Source organism: Myotis brandtii, unplaced genomic scaffold, assembly GCF_000412655.1.
Source record: "Myotis brandtii unplaced genomic scaffold, ASM41265v1 scaffold573, whole genome shotgun sequence".
NCBI classification, from domain to species: domain Eukaryota; kingdom Metazoa; phylum Chordata; class Mammalia; order Chiroptera; family Vespertilionidae; genus Myotis; species Myotis brandtii.
Window position 1 is genome coordinate 28,434 of NW_005370145.1, and position 16,067 is coordinate 44,500.

A 16,067-nucleotide genomic window follows, 5' to 3' on the forward strand; every position below is an offset into this window, starting at 1 on the left:
TTCACGAAGCTCGGGGAGCTGACGATGCAGCTGCATCCCGTGGCCGACTCTTCCCCCGCGGGGTACGTGAGCCCCGGCCTGGGACGTGGAGGCTGAGTGCGGACGCCTGGACTCGGCACTGACTCGGACACTCTAGGGCAGGGACAGGTGTTCGCTCTAGTGGGCCTTTGTGCGGGTGGACATGCGTGAATGAATGACGGGAACCGCAGACCATAGACCACCACCACTGCCCACCCACCCGGTCTTGGGGAATTCCCCGACGGCTGCAGACGGTCCAGGTGTCTGTCAGACCCCCCTACGCTTTGAATTGGTTTCAGTGGGCGGTTTACAGCAGCTATTTCACGATGACGGGCAATAGGCTTTCTTGTAATGTGGCGGCTGTTGCAATAGGTGTTTGGAGGTCCTCGGGGTTCCCAAGGCATCTTAAGAGCTTTCTTTTCTTTTTTAAGGAGGACCTCTTTATGGATCTATGGGAGGGGCTCCAGGGATGGGGGGGCGCTGTGGAATGCATAGCCTGGGGGCTGGCTCCACACCCCTCCTCCTCCCACTATTCCCCTCTCCCCTCTGACAGTGCCAAGTGGACGGAGACGGAGATAGAGATGCTGAGGGCTGCTGTGAAGCGGTTTGGGGACGATCTTAATCACATCAGCTGTGTCATCAAGGAACGGACAGTGTGAGGGAGGGGTGGCTGGTAGAGAAAGAGGGGGGTGGGCAGCTTTCTTCCTCCATACCCATTGTTCCATCTTCCTCAGAACTCCTAGCTCAACATCTTTCCTACTTTGTTGCTAGTTTTCAGTTTTGTTAGCATCCCCTTGAGGACTGGAAGATAAAAGAATTGTCACAATTGGTCAGAGGTTATTCAAACGCTACTGTAATCAGGGCCTTCCAAGATTGCCCGAGACACCCAGTAATTGAATTTGGTCATGGGAGTTGCCTGATTATTTACGCAGATCTTTTGAGACTCTATTGCTGTGTTTCCACGGGTACTGTGATTCTGAACTAGTTTATCAGAATCTACCTGTAGATCACGGAGACTTACCTGTTTGCCTTTCACATCCGTACTTCTCTCCCAAAAGAGAATTAGGAGATGGGCCCTTCCCACTACTCAGTTCAGGAAATTCACTCATTACACTCGTCTACCCTGAGTGAGTGAAAAGCTTCAGGAAAATGAGACCCTACCAAAGGATTGGGGCCCTAACTTGGATTCTTATCAGATTCTGAAGGGGCTCCCCAGTATCCTTCAGAGTGGCCCATTATCCCTGCCCCACCCCTCCCTGCTCCCCTGAGCCTCTCTGATGATGACTCCCTAACCTCTCTCTTCTCTCCAGGGCTCAGATAAAGGCCACTGTGAAGCGCAAAGTATATGAAGACTCTGGTATCCCCCTTCCATCTGAGTCACCCAAGAAAGGGCTGAAGAAGGTGGCATCGGGTGTCTTGTCGCCTCCTCCAGCTGCCCCTCCACCAAGCAGCTCCAGTGTCCCTGAGGCTGGGGGTCCCCCCGTAAAGAAACAGAAGGCTGGTGAGGGCTGTGGAGTTGCTGCCTAGGAGTTAAAATCCCATCTGAGGTTCCGTGAGAGCATTGGGCTTGGGTCAAAGAAGGACAGATCTCTTCCTCTCCCAGTGAAGGTTCCCAGAGTGGCGGGGGTGGGGGTAGGAGGGAGAGTCAGGGAGCCTAGAACCTAGCTTATGCCCCTCCCAGATGTGACCCTCAGTGCTCTGAACGACTCCGACGCCAACAGTGACCTGGTGGATGTTGAAGGGCTAGGAGAAACTCCTCCATCCAAGAAACTCAACTTCGACCAGGGTAGGAGTCCTTCTCCTCCCACACCAGCTGAAGGGGGTCGGGGAGGAAGTGCCATGTGAATAGGAGGGGAGGGTCTTGGCAGGAGTCCCCTCCCTTATCCAGGGGCTTTGGAAGAGAAGGTTCTCCCACACACAGCGCAGGTGCCTGGATCAGTAAAGAGCTGGGAGCGTTGGGGGGGCAGGAATTGCCTTGGAAGCATACTTGGGGCTCGCTCCATCTCGGCCATTTTACTTCCTGTTCCAGACAGCCTGACCCTGGATTCTGGCCTTCTCGTGACCTCCGCTCAGCCTCCTCTGCTGTCTCGCTGAGCCTTCCACCTCTGACCCCTCTCACTGTTTACCCTGGACCTGTGGATCGCCTGGGACTCTGAGCAAGGCCTGCACGAGAGAGGGTCCAAGGACTGCTGGGGCTGCCCCCTGGCTGTTGCTGTATAAGCATCTGCCCCAAACCCTTTGATGTGCATCTGATGGACATTTTTATACAGAAAAAAATAAAGACTTCCCTCTCAGCTTGGTTCCTTCATTTGACATTATTGAAGGACAAGGGACCATTCCCTCTCTCCCTAGCCCCCAGGGGCTTGGCCCCTCCTCGGCAGCTCTCACTACCCTGCCTGGAGCAGCTCAGCCAATATTGGCAGACTCTTCCCAGTGCCAATATTTCTGTGCTGCTAGAGCCAGGGGAGCAGGGTGTGGGGAACAAAGACTCCACTTTGCTCTCTGAAGGCAGAACTGACTCCCAGGGTCCCTAGCAGGCAGTACTCCTGAGACTGCCCTGGGGAGTTTAGAGGGGCTGTTTCCTGTGCTTTCATACCCCCCTTCCCCGGACCCCACCCCCAACCTCGCAGGAAGGCCCCAGATGTCTGTGTCGCTTCTCCCGGGTGGCCTCCTGGGCTCAGCGGTGCCTCCCCCACCCTCGCTCTAACACCACAGTGTGGTTTGGACGTGGCCACAGTGCCGTACAAACCACAGTGTGCTGCTGGGGCGGGAGCAGGACGGGTGGGTTGAGAGGAAGGGAGAATGAGACAGTGCTGGGAAGACCCCCACTACCAAGAGCAGGGAGAGAGAGAAGGTATCGAAGGCAGCAAACATGGCCCCCAAGAATGGTTGGGGGAAACGAAACCAGGGCGAGGAGCTGGGCAGGCAACTGGAGGGAGAGGGGCCTACGGGGAGCCTCAGTATAACAAGACTGGAACCCTCTTCCCTCTGTAGAAACTGCTCGGGGATCCCTAGGGTGGGGTCAGAGGCGGAGGAATGGGAATGACACGGGGGCCAACAAACTCCCGAGTCACAGGGCAGGGACCCAAGGCTTCCTGTGTCCAATCCTCCCTCTCTGGGTCAGAACCCAAGAGAAAGCCAGGAGAGACAGGAGGCCAAGGCCAGCAGGGTTGGAGTTGGCAATCCAGAGGTGGTGGGGCCAGAGCGTGGCTGGGAGAGGGGGGCAGGCAGAGGGGGGCCGGAAGTGGCCCTGGGCCTGGGCTGCCTCAAGATGGAGGCCACAGGCAGGAAATGGAGGCCGGGGGTGGGGGTAGGGGGGAAGGAGAGCAGCAGGGCCAGGAAGGGGCCATCTGGACCTGGGGGCCAGGTATCCAGCCCCCAGCTCTGCTTCCACGCCCCATGGCCCCCCAGGACCCAAGTCCACCCAGCGCAACAGCCCCCACCACCCGCCCGCCAGGCTCAGGCGTGGGCCCACCCCAGAAAGCCACGTTTCAGCCGAGACGGCCTCCCCACCCCCACCGAGGCCTTCCCGCAGCCCTTTCTCCTGTCCAGTATTTGATTTCTTAAAAGCACACCCCAGAAATCAACATCCAAGGGGCAAAATCCCTCCTGCAAATCAAAATAATATCCTCTAAAACCCCAAAGTTACCCTCCCACCTCCCAGACCACCCTTCACCACCCTACCTTTCGACACACCCCCCAAAACTCTTAGCAATAAAAAAGATCTAAGATGGTAGGTGTACGCAGGCTTTTTAGGCCCTGGGGGTGCCAGACCCCTCTGACACCCCTATCTCTCCTGCATCAAATCTTGCCACGGCCTCCTGCTCCTCATCCTACCCCCCAGAGTCCCTCAACTGAGCAGCTGCCCCCAGCTCCCATCCTTGGCAGAGCTTTTGTGGGGGTGAAACAGAAATCAAACACTTTACTAACGGCTGGGGATGTTGGGGCGCCCTCTGGTCTCAGCCTTTGGTTTCCACCTGGGGGACTACACTTTAGGGCCATAAGAGAAAACCTCTCCAATTACCCCCCCAGTTCCAAGACTGACAAAGCCCAACCCCACCCCAGCACGTACCTCCAAACCTCCCCCCCCCAACCGCCACGTCTCTCCTGAAAACAGGGGACACTTTCCTCCCCACTTACCTCAGCTACTCTCCCCTGAGATCCTGGTCCCCTATTTTGAAGGGAGCAAAATTTGGGGTGCATCCCTCACATTTGGGGTGCAGGAGAAAGGAGCCGCCCCAGTCGCATCGCTGGCCTCCTTCCTCTCGGCTGGCTCAGGGAGTGGGGAGTGCCCTAGGGAGGGGGGACCCCCACAAGAGAGCTGAGGAGGGGGTTCCTCCACTCCCAGTCAGAACTGGGGACACCCCCCCAAACCCGTCCCAGCCCATCCGTGTCCAACTCGGCGGGAGAGGCAGCTGCAATGCCCCAGTCAGATTCCCCCAACACTACATTCCTCACCCCATCTAGAGGGGTCCCGGGGCCCCCAAAAAATCCCCAAAAAATCCAGGATGTTGGCAGGACGGTCCTGGACTACCTCTCCAAATTTGGGGTCCTCAGATAGCCCCGTTTTTTCAGGAAAATTCTGTCTTTCGCCTGCCTCCCGCCAGCCCTGCTCTGTCCCGATGCCAATTTTGGAAGTCACTCCCTCCTTCCTCCTCCCGGTCTCTCCAGGCCCCCCCGCTCGGGGGCTGGGGTCCAGGACACCTGGCTTCCATACCGGGGGGGCACTCCTTGAAGGGCTAGGGGCCAGGAGGTCAAGCTCCTAGCCCCAGTCTTAGGGAAGCAGGAAAGCCCGATCCTCCCTTCCCCTCCCCCCTGGCTGGTCTCGGTGGTGGTTCAGGAAAGCCTGGAGGATTGGAATCTGCCATTGCTGTTGCACAGGCAGTTTTTTTCCCTTGGGTTGTGGGGGTGGGCGGTGGGAGGGAGAGGGGGGAGGAGAGCCGCACAGAGCAGGGACCCAGGCGTGCAGAGCTGGCCTGGCTTGCCCCCTAGCCCCTGCTGCCGTGGGGAACCCCTCCCCCCATCTCACCCACACTCCCAGTTCTCCTCCGGCTTTCTGTTTGGGGCTCTTATCTAGAAAATCAGGGTACAAGAATCACCTCCTTGTACCCAACCACCACCTCTCCTTGCCACAGTTCCAACGGCACTGACCTATTCAGGGGTGTCCACTTTACCACAAGACACCCCGTTTTCTCCACCTTCTCCCAAACTGAGGTGTGCTCCCTTAAGAAATTGGGGTTCGGAGTCTAAAATGACCTTTTCTCCCTCAGACCTATTTGGACCACATAGAAATAAGAGGAAATGCATTCCTTCCCAAATTCCTCCCATCAAATCCTGGGCATATTTGGGGTTCACTAAAGAAAGATTTCTAGAATCTGGGGTGCAAAGGAGCTATATATAAGCAAAGGACAACTAAATGTGCTCCAAATTAAATAACACCCCTAATTCAATCTCACCTTATGATCCATCCCTCAGTTTCACCCAAATAGTTGCCAACACCCCCAAATAAGAACACCCCAAAACTTTAATTTCCCACCCTGCGCCCCCAACTTGTTTCTGCCCCTGGATAAAGCTCCTTGGCCATCTGTGCACACACAGGAATATCCCCTCCTCAAAGTAAGTTTCCACAACATTCAAATGTATAGCTTTTCTCCTCCTCAGGGACCCACAATCATAGAAGGCCTTCAAACATGCTCCCAGGTTCCATTATGTTCCACCGCATAAAAATAAAAGACTCCAAATTGAATTTCATGTCCCCCCCAAATCTACTCTGAGCCTTGCAACTTATGTGGCACCCCAAAACATAATGCACCCCCAAATCAGCATGAAATCAGATCATCCGTATACACCAATGACTATACATCCCTGAAACAAAACCCTCATCCACTTCCCCAAGAACGCCTAGCACAGTGGTTCTCAACCTTCCTAATGCCGCGACCCTTTAATACAGTTCCTCATGTTGTGGTGACCCCTAATTTCATTATTACAAATTGAACATAATTAAAGCATAGTGATTAATCACAAAAACAATACGTAATTATATATGTGTTTTCCGATGGTCTTAGGCGACCCCTGTGAAAGGGTCGTTCGACCCCCAAAGGGGTCACGACCCACAGGTTGAGAACCGCTGGCCTAGCAGGTTCTCCTGATATTCCAAGACGACAATCTCCAAATTGTGGGTGTCAGAACTTCCAGAACTAAAGCAGCTTCAAAATCAGCTTCATGCCTCCAATGTACCATTTGCCCTCAAGCCTGAATGCAGCTCAAAGTGCCCAGAATAATCAAACTAACTCAACACCCCATAATAAGCATGCATCCCACAACTGGCCAGATAACACCAACTCAGCTCCATCCTGATACCAAAGGGAGCCCCTAACCATCTCCCACCTCCGCACCAGTCAGAGATCAAAGTAACCATCACATCAAAAGCCACCAGATGGTCCCCAGTCCTTAGTGATCCCCATTCCCAGTGTTTCCACAGTTCCGTGCATGCCCCCCCGCCCCCAAATACCCTCACATCTGAAGGGAAGGGCCCCAGGCCTGGATATGCAATTTCCTGGGCGATGGGAGACTCCTGCGCCCAAATCCAAGTCCTGCTTTGCAGCTGGCTTCCCTTCTCCAAGTGAACCTTGTCGCCTGCAGACCAACATCTCCTCAAACAAAATAGGAGGGTTTCATCTGTGCTGTCTCCCAGGTCAGGGACTTAAAATTAGTTATCAGGCCCCTCCTGCCTTCTCTTCTTTCACCTGGGACGGCCCTGTGTTCCCTTCTCTTTGTTTACCCTATCCAACTCTCATATTCATGTGCACTGAAAACTCACCTCGGAGGCAGATTATAGCATCTAATTAGAAAGGAAACCCCCGTGCTCCCGGGGCTCAGACCCCCCCCCCCACACACACACACACACACTCCTTGTCCCACCCATTTCCCTTGCTCCCAAAGCCGTCGGATTTCTCACCCCGGGTAGGAACCCCAGCCTCGGAGGAAAGTCACTTCTGTCGCCTAACTCTCCCTCCCTCTGTCCAACCCTTCCTCGTTCCCTCCTAGGAGACAGAAGGACAAAATAAACCAGCGCAAAGGGGACGAGGTCGAAGGTTCCCGCCGTTCAGACGGAATTGATCCTGAGCCCCTGTCAGAGTGGACCCCCCCACACTGCCCCCCCCAACCCCAAGCCGGGTGCAGACGGACCAGCGAGGCGAAGCCAGTGCGCGCCCGCCCCCTCGTGGAAGGAGCCGAGCATTGCGCGCCCGAGAGCTCTGCCGCCTGCCGCGCTGGACCCGGCGCCAGCCTCCAGCGGAGCCGACCGGCCAGTGCCCGCCGCCCTAACGGGCTGGGACTGGGGAGGGCGGGGGGGCTTGGGGCGGGAGTCTCTCTCTCTCCGGGTCCCTAAAAGGGTTCCGAAGGGAGTCGGGAGCGAGAGTCCGGACGCCTGGGTCTCCTGAGCGCCTCTCGGCGCCCACCCGGGACTTTCCCCACCTCCTCGAGGGGAAGCAGCTGGAGGAGCCGTCCGGTCGCAGGACAATGGAAGGAAACGCACTAGAAATCATATCCGCCCTTTCCCTTCCCCGCCCGGCCCGAGTGCCCCCGTGGGTAGGCCCGCTGGAGGAACGCGTCATCCACACCCCCCCTGCGCCGTCTGGGACCCCGCTCTTGCCTCCCCAAACCTGGCGCCTCGTAGGACGGTCCTTTACGCCCCGTAACCGTACCCTGGACGGGGGGCCTCGCTGTGTCCACGCTCCTGTGACAGGCTCCTGGCACCCCTTCTTCCAAAGCCCACCCACCCACCTTCGCGGTGCCAGCTCCCCTACCCCCACAACCCAGTCACCCCTACTTCCACTCCCGAGATCCCCAGCCCTCTCCCCAGTTCGAACGCCCCGTCCTCGGTGACCCAAGACCCCGTAGGTGACGACCACCCCGTGCCTCCGAGGCCCGCCCTGGAGCCGGAGACCCCGCCCCGGGCTCGCCATCTGGAGGGCGACGGAGGAAGGAAGGATACGGACCCAGGCGTTCACCCCACCTCCACCCCCCGCCCCCGACATCCCGGCCAGATAAAGGAGCCGAGGCCAAAAGGGGAGCGCGGCCCCACCCCCCGGAGAAGAGGAGCGGCAGCCCCTGCAGGACGGGGGTAAGGACTCAGGGTCCACGAAAAGGGCTGGTTTTTGTTGATGGTCGGAAGGCTGGGGCCCCAAACGTGGACTAAGCCAGGGACCCGGGACTAGACGGTAGTAGGCTTCGTGGTTCGAGGGAGGGGACTTCGATGGGGATTTGGTGTGTGGACCGCAAGGCGCCTGGGGGGTGTCCAGGCAGGTGAGCAGCTGAGACCGATGGCGCGGAGAAGCCGAGGGGAGGGGAGTGGAGAAGGGGGGGGGGCGCTGGAAGGGCACGAGGCGTCCAACCAGGGGCGCTGCGGGCCGGGGTCCCCACGCTCGCCATCGACCCCGTGGGCACCTTCAAGTGTAGAGGAGCGACGCGAGCCAGTGGTGTGGCCGCGGGCAGGAGGCACGGGATGAATTAAGCCGGGCCGGGGGCTTGGCGCGAGGTGAGCCTCGGGAGGAGGAGGCCACCCGCGGGAGGGAGGGAGGGAGGGAGGGAGGGAGGGAGGGAGGGAGGGAGGGAGGGAGGGAGGGAGGGAGGGAGGGAGGGAGGGAGGGAGGGAGGGAGGGAGGGAGGGAGGGAGGGAGGGAGGGAGGGAGGGAGGGAGGGAGGGAGGGAGGGAGGGAGGGAGGGAGGGAGGGAGGGAGGGAGGGAGGGAGGGAGGGAGGGAGGGAGGGAGGGAGGGAGGGAGGGGGGGCGCCTTAGGACCGCCTGGATGCCCCGGCACCCGCAGGCCTGGCCGCGATGGGATCCGCCGCGGCCCCGGAGCGGGCGCTGGGCTACGTCCGCGAGTTCACGCGCCACTCCTCCGACGTGCTCGGCAACCTCAACGAGCTGCGCCTGCGCGGGATCCTCACCGACGTCACGCTGCTGGTTGGCGGGCAACCCCTTCGAGCACACAAGGCGGTGCTCATCGCCTGCAGGTTCGAGGGGAGCCTCTGGGGATGCAATGGGACCCAATGGGAAAGGGGCGGAGGCATCAGGTCTTGGGGAGGAAATCGGCAGCCAAGCCCGCCAGAAGCAGGGGGCGGGGCGTCCTGGGATTGGGGGCGGAGCGACAGAGGAGGGGGCGGGACTCTCTACGGGGCGTGGCTTTCTGTAGTGGTTCTCTGGCCCCGAACATGACTGATCTGCCCTTTCCCCAGCGGCTTCTTCTACTCCATCTTCCGAGGCCGTGCAGGAGTCGGGGTGGATGTGCTCTCCCTGCCCGGGGGCCCCGAAGCCGGAGGCTTCGCTCCTCTTCTGGACTTTATGTACACGTCGCGCCTGCGCCTCTCTCCGGCCACCGCACCGGCCGTTCTGGCGGCTGCCACCTATTTGCAGATGGATCATGTGGTCCAGGCGTGCCACCGCTTCATTCAGGCCAGGTGAGCAGCCCACTCGGTGTTCTCCGTGGAGGAGGTGGTTGGGACCCCAGGTGTCAGGGGCAGAAGCCAAGATTAGAAGATAGCACTAATGTCCACCGCACTTTTCCCAGCTATGAACCTCTGGGCATCTCCCTGCGGCCCCTGGAGGCAGAGCCCCCCACGCCCCCAACGGCCCGTCCACCAGGCAGTCCCAGGTGCTCCGAAGGGCACCCAGACCCACCTACTGAGTCTCGCAGCTGCAGTCAAGGCCTCCCCAGTCCAGGCAGCCCCGACCCCAAGGCCTGCAACTGGAAAAAATACAAGTTCATCGTGCTAAACTCTCAGGCCTCCCAAGCAGGGAGCCTGGTTGGGGAGAGGAGTTCTGGTCAACTTTGCCCCCAAGCTGGGCTCCCCAGTGGAGATGAGGCTTCCAGCAGCAGCAGTGGCAGCGAAGAAGGACCCATTCCTGGGCCCCAGAGCAGGTACAGAAACTGGAACCCCAAGAATTCGTAGTGGCTAGCCTCAGCTAGGAGGCAGAGAGCCATGGGCCTGGGCGGTCAGGAGCAGGGAGTGAGTGGGTGGGTTCCAGGGACACCAGCCCACCTTAGGAAGCTGGCCAGAGGCCAGGCTTACTCAGCGTGGCGGGTCTCTAGCAGCACAATTGGATGTGGCTCATCGGTCAGCACTGGCTCACTTCCACAGGGTAGGCCTTTGGCTCCAAGTTCTCTAGCAGAGAAGCTCCCCGCCACGTAATCTCTCCTAACCTTTACTCTGCCTAGGCTCTCTCCAACTGCTGTACAGTTCAAATGTGGGGCTCCAGTCAATACCCCCCATCTCACACCCCGGGCCCAAGAAGCCACTGCATCATCTCCCTCTGGGCGGGCTCGTCCACCACCAGGTGAGAGCGCCTCCTTTTACTTCCTTCTGGGCTTTTGTCCTTGTGGCCGCTCAAAGCCAGTTTGGGCCAAAAATCCTCGGGAAAAGACCTATTCCAATTACATACTGCAAATTAGAATCACCTACAGAGCTTTTAAAAATCCCATTGCCCCGGTCACACCCCATACATCAAAATGTGTAGACGTGGGAACCAGACGTCTGGTTCCCAAAGCTCCCAATGCGGAGTAGTGTTTGGGAACTTCTGGCCTATTCCCATCCCGGGCTGAGCGGCCAGCCCAGAGCTCGGCCGGGCCGTTCTGGCAAGGTGTCATCCAGCAGTGCCAGTACAGAGAGAGAAAGAGAAACCTCTACCCACTAGTATGGGCCTCCACCGACCATCACTGCTATTGAGGGGAGATTAGCAGAGTACCCTGGAGACAGACAGACATGGAGCCAGATCTTGGCTTCCCCTCGTGCTAACCCTGTGACCTCGAGCAAGTCAAATGAGCCCCAGAAGTCTTAACAGTAAATTGGGAAAAAGAAAACCTACTACTGTGTGATTTGAGAATTCCCTGATGTTGTTGTCATTACCCATCCCCACCTCCACCCCCCCTTCCCAGGAAGTGAATTTTTCAGCTGCCAGAACTGTGAAGCTGTGGCTGGGTGCTCATCGGGGCTGGACCCCTTGGCTCCTGGGGATGAGGACAAGCCCTACAAGTGTCAGCTCTGCCGGTCTGCCTTCCGCTACAAGGGCAACCTGGCCAGTCACCGCACGGTGCACACAGGTAGGGGAGGAACTGAGGGGAGAGGCCCCTGGCCTTCCTGCCCACAGGTGTCCTAGGGCAGAGTCCCTGACCTCTCCTTCTCCCTGCCTCCAGGGGAAAAGCCCTACCACTGCTCCATCTGCGGGGCCCGCTTTAACCGGCCGGCTAACCTGAAAACGCACAGCCGCATCCATTCGGGAGAGAAGCCCTATAAGTGTGAGACGTGTGGCTCCCGCTTTGTACAGGTACAGAGCCAGCCTCAGAACTGGCTTAGAGACAACTTTGCCAGAGGACAGTGTGGGCCCTTTGGGGAGGGTTCTTCCTGTCTTTCCCAGAGGCCTAGTCTGAGGTCACCTCCCCTCCCAGGTAGCACATCTGCGCGCGCACGTGCTGATCCACACCGGGGAAAAGCCCTATCCTTGCCCCACGTGCGGGACTCGCTTCCGGCACCTACAGACCCTCAAAAGCCATGTTCGCATCCACACGGGGGAGAAGCCTTACCACGTGAGTACCTGGCCCAAAGCCTTACACCACTTACCTCCCGTTTCTCTAGGGACTGGGCTCCGAGGAACGAGAGGAGCAGGGCCCAGCGGGCCCTAGAACTCTTCCAATTGGGCGGAGTCCTGGGAGAGACCATGTGTGCAAGGGGTGGGGCCTAGGGTAGGCATGTGAGTAAGGGGCGAAGATGGGGGTAGGATGGGCAGGTACAGAAGTTAGGCTCCTTGGCTGGACACTGGCTCCTGAAGAGGAACTAAGGGATGGAAAATCCTTTGCTGAAGAGGGGGGAGCCATCTCCTTGGCCTCTCCCTGAGGATTTGGGAGGATGAGGACTGAAGAGTTTCTCTTGGCCTGAGAGCTAGCAGTTCTCTCTTGCTCAGCACCTAAAAGGTGCTTGCGGATGGGGAGGGGGACCTGACCAGCTCTCTTCCTCCCCACCCCACAGTGCGACCCCTGTGGCCTGCATTTCCGGCACAAGAGTCAACTGCGGCTGCATCTGCGCCAGAAACACGGAGCTGCTACCAACACCAAAGTGCACTACCACATTCTGGGGGGGCCCTAGCTGAGCGACAGGCCGGCCCCAGTCACTTTCTGGAAGCCAGGGAAGCTGCTGGCCCACACCTGGCTTCTCTGTCAGATTTGGGGATGGAGGGTGCAAGGCCCCTCCGTTCTCAGAAACTGCCTCCACCTTCATTTCTCACTGGGGAGAGCAGGGGTGGCAGATCAGGATTCGATCTGCCTCTGTTTTGCTGGTCAAAACCTCTTCCCCACAATCAATTGTTTCTGAGGAGAGAGCAAGCTAGGAACTGGGGAGGGAAAAGGCTGGAGGCCTGGTTTTCGTAAGGGAACATTCCTCCACCTGCAGTCCCCATCTCATTCGGTTTATCTGTAAATATAATTTATTGAGGCCTTTGGGTGGCACCCGGGCCTTCATTCTATTGCATTTCCTAGCTCCCTCTTCCTAGTGTGATCGGTGACCTGAGACACAGAATGTGAGGTCACAGCTCTGCTGGCAGAGATAAGCACTTGGCTTGAGTGTTTTATGTTATTGTTGCCATAACTTCTAACTTTAGAATTGTTCTTTCTCCTATTTGTTTGCTTGTTGGTTTGTTTAAAATGGAAAAAGGGGTTCTCTGTGTCCTGCCCCTCCGATTCTAGGTCTGGAACCTCTATTTGTCCGAGGGCAGCTCTGGGAACATGTGCGTTTGTGGAATTGGGTCAGGAACCCTCTCTGGATTCTGGATATTCTAGGTCAGGGGTCCTCAAACTGCGGCCCGCGGGCCACGTGCAAATACAAATATTGTATTTGTTCCCGTTTTGTTTTTTTACTTCAAAATAAGATATGTGCAGTGTGCATAGGAATTTGTTCATAGTTTTTTTTTTAAACTATAGTCCGGCCCTCCAACGGTCTGAGGGACAGTGAACTGGCCCCCTGTTTAAAAAGTTTGAAGACCCCTGTTCTAGGTTCTCTAGCAGGCTAGAACTGGACAGATGTTTCTCTGTTCTGCAAGGGCTATGGGACCTTTAAGGTGAGCCTGAAATGCAGGTAATAAATGCCTCCTGAGGGCTGTGGGTGTGGGGCTTTGTCAGTCTTGGAACTGGGGGGATGGTTGGAGAGGCTTTTTCTTAGACACCTAACTGTCCCATTCATCTGCTCCCCTAGGTTTGCCTCGGCTGTGTCTGTCATGATAGAGCTCACAACCCTCCCACTAGGGCCTGTTGTCAGCACTGAGTTCTGAAATTCCTTATTAGAGATGATGCCGCCTTTTCTGACTCTGCCCCACCTCTAAGAATGTTATGACCTACGGGAGAGTTATGAAACTCTTTATCTGAAACTCTTTATCTTGACCAGTCCTTTGATGCTAAGGCATCTGGGCTTGAATGTCTCTTGGGGTTCTCTCTACCTGAGACAAACTCCTTCTTCCCTCAGTGGGTTTTTGGACATGTTCTGGCAAATGTCCAGATTCCAGAAACTTCTTTGCCTCTAGAAGCCACAGGTGCTTGGTAACTTTCTTATCTTAGAAAAGCTGGGTCTGTGACCTGGTCTTCCCATCACTGTATTCCTGTCCGGAACAGTGAATGCACTAGGACCTTCCACGGGGAGAGTAAAGGGGCTGAGTTCCATTTGGGGTTTGATATAGTTTGGGATTATGATTGGGATTACTGTTAGAGGTTTAGAAGATTTAAAAGATTGACTGACTGACTGATGGGCCTTCTAGTGGACCAAGTATCCAGGTAGAATTTAGAGGCTGGTTGAGGGGTGCAGTTTCTGGTGTAGGTCAAGGAGGTAGAAAGTTAGGAATGGGGTTTCCTCTTAACTGGGCAGAAGGTCTGGAATGTTAGATGATGCCCTGAAGCCTTGACTTACAGTCCCACCCCTTTTGCCATGGAGCCTGTTTGGTTATGGGGCAGGGGAAGAGGGGAAGAAGAACTTTGAATTTGTGGGGTAGAGCTTCCTCAAGATAGGTCAGTACTAGTGGCTGTCATTTGGAAACTGGTGAGAAAGCTACTCTTTACCCTCTTACTCCCCACTGCAGACTTGCAGGAAGAGAGCGGAAGAGAGATGCGAGGAGGAACCATGGTTTTTATTTTATTTTATTTTATTTTTTAGCAGACTGGATGGGCAGGTGGAGAGTGCCTAGGGGTGGAGATGTTAGATCTTGCAAGATCAGAATCATGGAATAAAGAAGCCTCTCTGTGCTGCCTGTTGTGTCCTGGGGTTCTTGCCTGGGGAGCCTGGGGACTGCGTAAAGCTAGGGAAAGCGGGTTCTTCCCTCCTGGGGACCATCTGGCGATTGTGTGCCCATCCCACCAGACATTTCAAATGGCCCGTGTTCTCCCCTCCCCTGCCCTTGCCTTCTGGCTCATGGTGCAGGAACCGGTGACTTCATGAAGTGCTCCGGAGCCACCTGCATCCTGCTGCTCTGAAGTCACTTCCTGCCTGAAGTGTGGAGGCGGCAGGGAGAAACCAGGAAGCCACTAATAATACCAGGACACTGGGGGAATGCATCTGTGCTGGGACACCTCTAGCACCACTATCACAAAAAAAAAATGGGTAGGGGTTGGGTCCCCCGAGGACAACAGGGGCTGGAGGTAGCAGTGAGAAGGCTATGTGGTTAGAAACATGCCAACTCCACCCCTCCCCCAGCAATGGTGTCTTGGAATTTATCCATTGCCCAGCGTTTGCTTCTCTCCCACCCTGTCCCCTGTCCTGTGTGTGTTCTGGGTGCACAGCTCTGTTCTGCCCTGTGGGTAGAAGGTAGGAGGTCACTAATTCTGAGAAGTTAACCTTCCTTTTGGACTTAAATTACTCATCTGTGAAATAAGTCTATTATCATGGTCTCTGCAGCTGCTTCCAACATTTACAGTTTGTGGTTGTGTTTTTCGGTCTTTTATAAAACCCATGGCCTGGATTATTTTATTAAAAAGCAAAACGTGAAACTTAGAAACTAAAACCTCTCTTCTCCCGCTACAGTTTATCCCCTGTTGAAAAGGAGACCAGCTAATATTCTTGCTACATGCCAGGCCCTCAACTAAGCATTTTAGTGCATAGGTTTTCTAATTCACCTCCCCTGACAACCCTAAAAAGTAGGTGCTGTTATTACCCCCAATTTACATGTAGGGAAAACAAGTAAGAGACTCAGTATCTTGGTTGGCCAACTTAATACGTGATGAAGCTGAGGTTGGAACTATGATTCTACAGGCTGCACTCTTTAACTACTAGGTTATATCCTCACGTCAATTTCTATGCCATTGGCATATTCTCCCACCACCCAAAATTCTGACTCTGCTTCCAAAAAAAAAAAAGTTTTGGGGGGTAGGACTGTTTTTATTTCCCACATATAAAACTATAAGGCTCAATATGCTTTTTTAAATTACACAGCCTGCCTCCCTCCCCATCCCCCACTTGTCGGGTATAAATCTTTGAGTCCAAGTTTCAAGGTGAGGGTCCTGGGGGGCTTGAAATTACAGTGAAGAAATGGGGAGCCGGGCCATTTGTGCTCTAGGAGTTGGAGGGGCTGGGTTGGAGGGGCAGATTGCTCCCGTGGTCCTGGCTTGTCTGTTTAGTAGATGATCGAGAGATGCAAAACCGTGGTTAGGAAGGAAGTGGTTTTACTAGAGGGGCAGGGGCAAGTGTTCTAGCCCCGCTGGAGAAAGGGTAGTTGATGCTGGCAGGCTCGCCCTTCCTCTCCCCGGTTATTTTTGGTCTCTGTGACCTGTAGGTTTCCTGTTGGTGGGAACAGAAGCGACATTACAGAAATGAACGCCAGGAGTCCAACAATCCATTCCCCTTGTCCCCTTCTTGGGTCCCGGAACCCCTCAGGGATCCGGGGGATCTAGATTCTAGTGACCCGAGTAGCTCGGAGCATTTTATTTTAATCTCATCGCCTAATCCCTGCACTCGCCACCAGGCCTTGCAACTCCTGGGCTCCTCATTAGGCAAGGGATTGCTTTCCTCTCCTGATCCAGT

General features: G+C 56.1%; 2 protein-coding genes and 1 long non-coding RNA gene across 3 annotated transcripts in view; 2 read left to right on the forward strand and 1 right to left on the reverse strand.

Moving 5' to 3' along the window:
* LOC102261525 (chromosome unknown open reading frame, human C17orf49) lies at positions 1-2,312 on the forward strand (the record flags this gene model as incomplete). Its single annotated transcript, XM_005878821.2, has 5 exons — positions 1-62; positions 572-673; positions 1,329-1,519; positions 1,700-1,804; positions 2,048-2,312. Coding segments are annotated over 5 exons (525 nt in total), but the record flags the coding sequence as incomplete, so codon positions are not given.
* Positions 2,313-7,607: 5,295 nt separating this feature from the next.
* On the forward strand, positions 7,608-12,582 carry BCL6B (B-cell CLL/lymphoma 6, member B). Its single transcript, XM_005878706.2, has 9 exons — positions 7,608-8,143; positions 8,846-9,035; positions 9,258-9,479; positions 9,590-9,940; positions 10,238-10,356; positions 10,955-11,119; positions 11,213-11,343; positions 11,465-11,602; positions 12,042-12,582. The coding sequence occupies exons 2-9, from the start codon at positions 8,857-8,859 to the stop codon at positions 12,156-12,158; spliced, it is 1,422 nt and encodes a 473-aa protein (XP_005878768.1). The 5' UTR covers positions 7,608-8,143; positions 8,846-8,856; the 3' UTR covers positions 12,159-12,582.
* Positions 12,583-15,357: 2,775 nt separating this feature from the next.
* Positions 15,358-16,067, reverse strand: part of LOC106728242 — a 1,360-nt gene continuing 650 nt past the window's right edge. Inside the window, exon 2 of the long non-coding RNA XR_001364522.1 lies at positions 15,358-15,824. This is a non-coding gene — a long non-coding RNA (uncharacterized LOC106728242). The remainder of the gene's footprint in view (positions 15,825-16,067) is intronic.

What these genes read in the sequence shown, in the direction of transcription:
- BCL6B (XM_005878706.2), top strand. Translation starts at nt 8,857, where the DNA reads ATGGGATCCGCCGCGGCCCCGGAGCGGGCGCTGGGCTACGTCCGCGAG. An exon ending in GCGGTGCTCATCGCCTGCAG is followed by an intron (nt 9,036 to 9,257) that starts GTTCGAGGGGAG and finishes CCCTTTCCCCAG; the next exon opens with CGGCTTCTTCTACTCCATCT. An exon ending in GCGGGCTCGTCCACCACCAG is followed by an intron (nt 10,357 to 10,954) that starts GTGAGAGCGCCT and finishes CCCCCTTCCCAG; the next exon opens with GAAGTGAATTTTTCAGCTGC.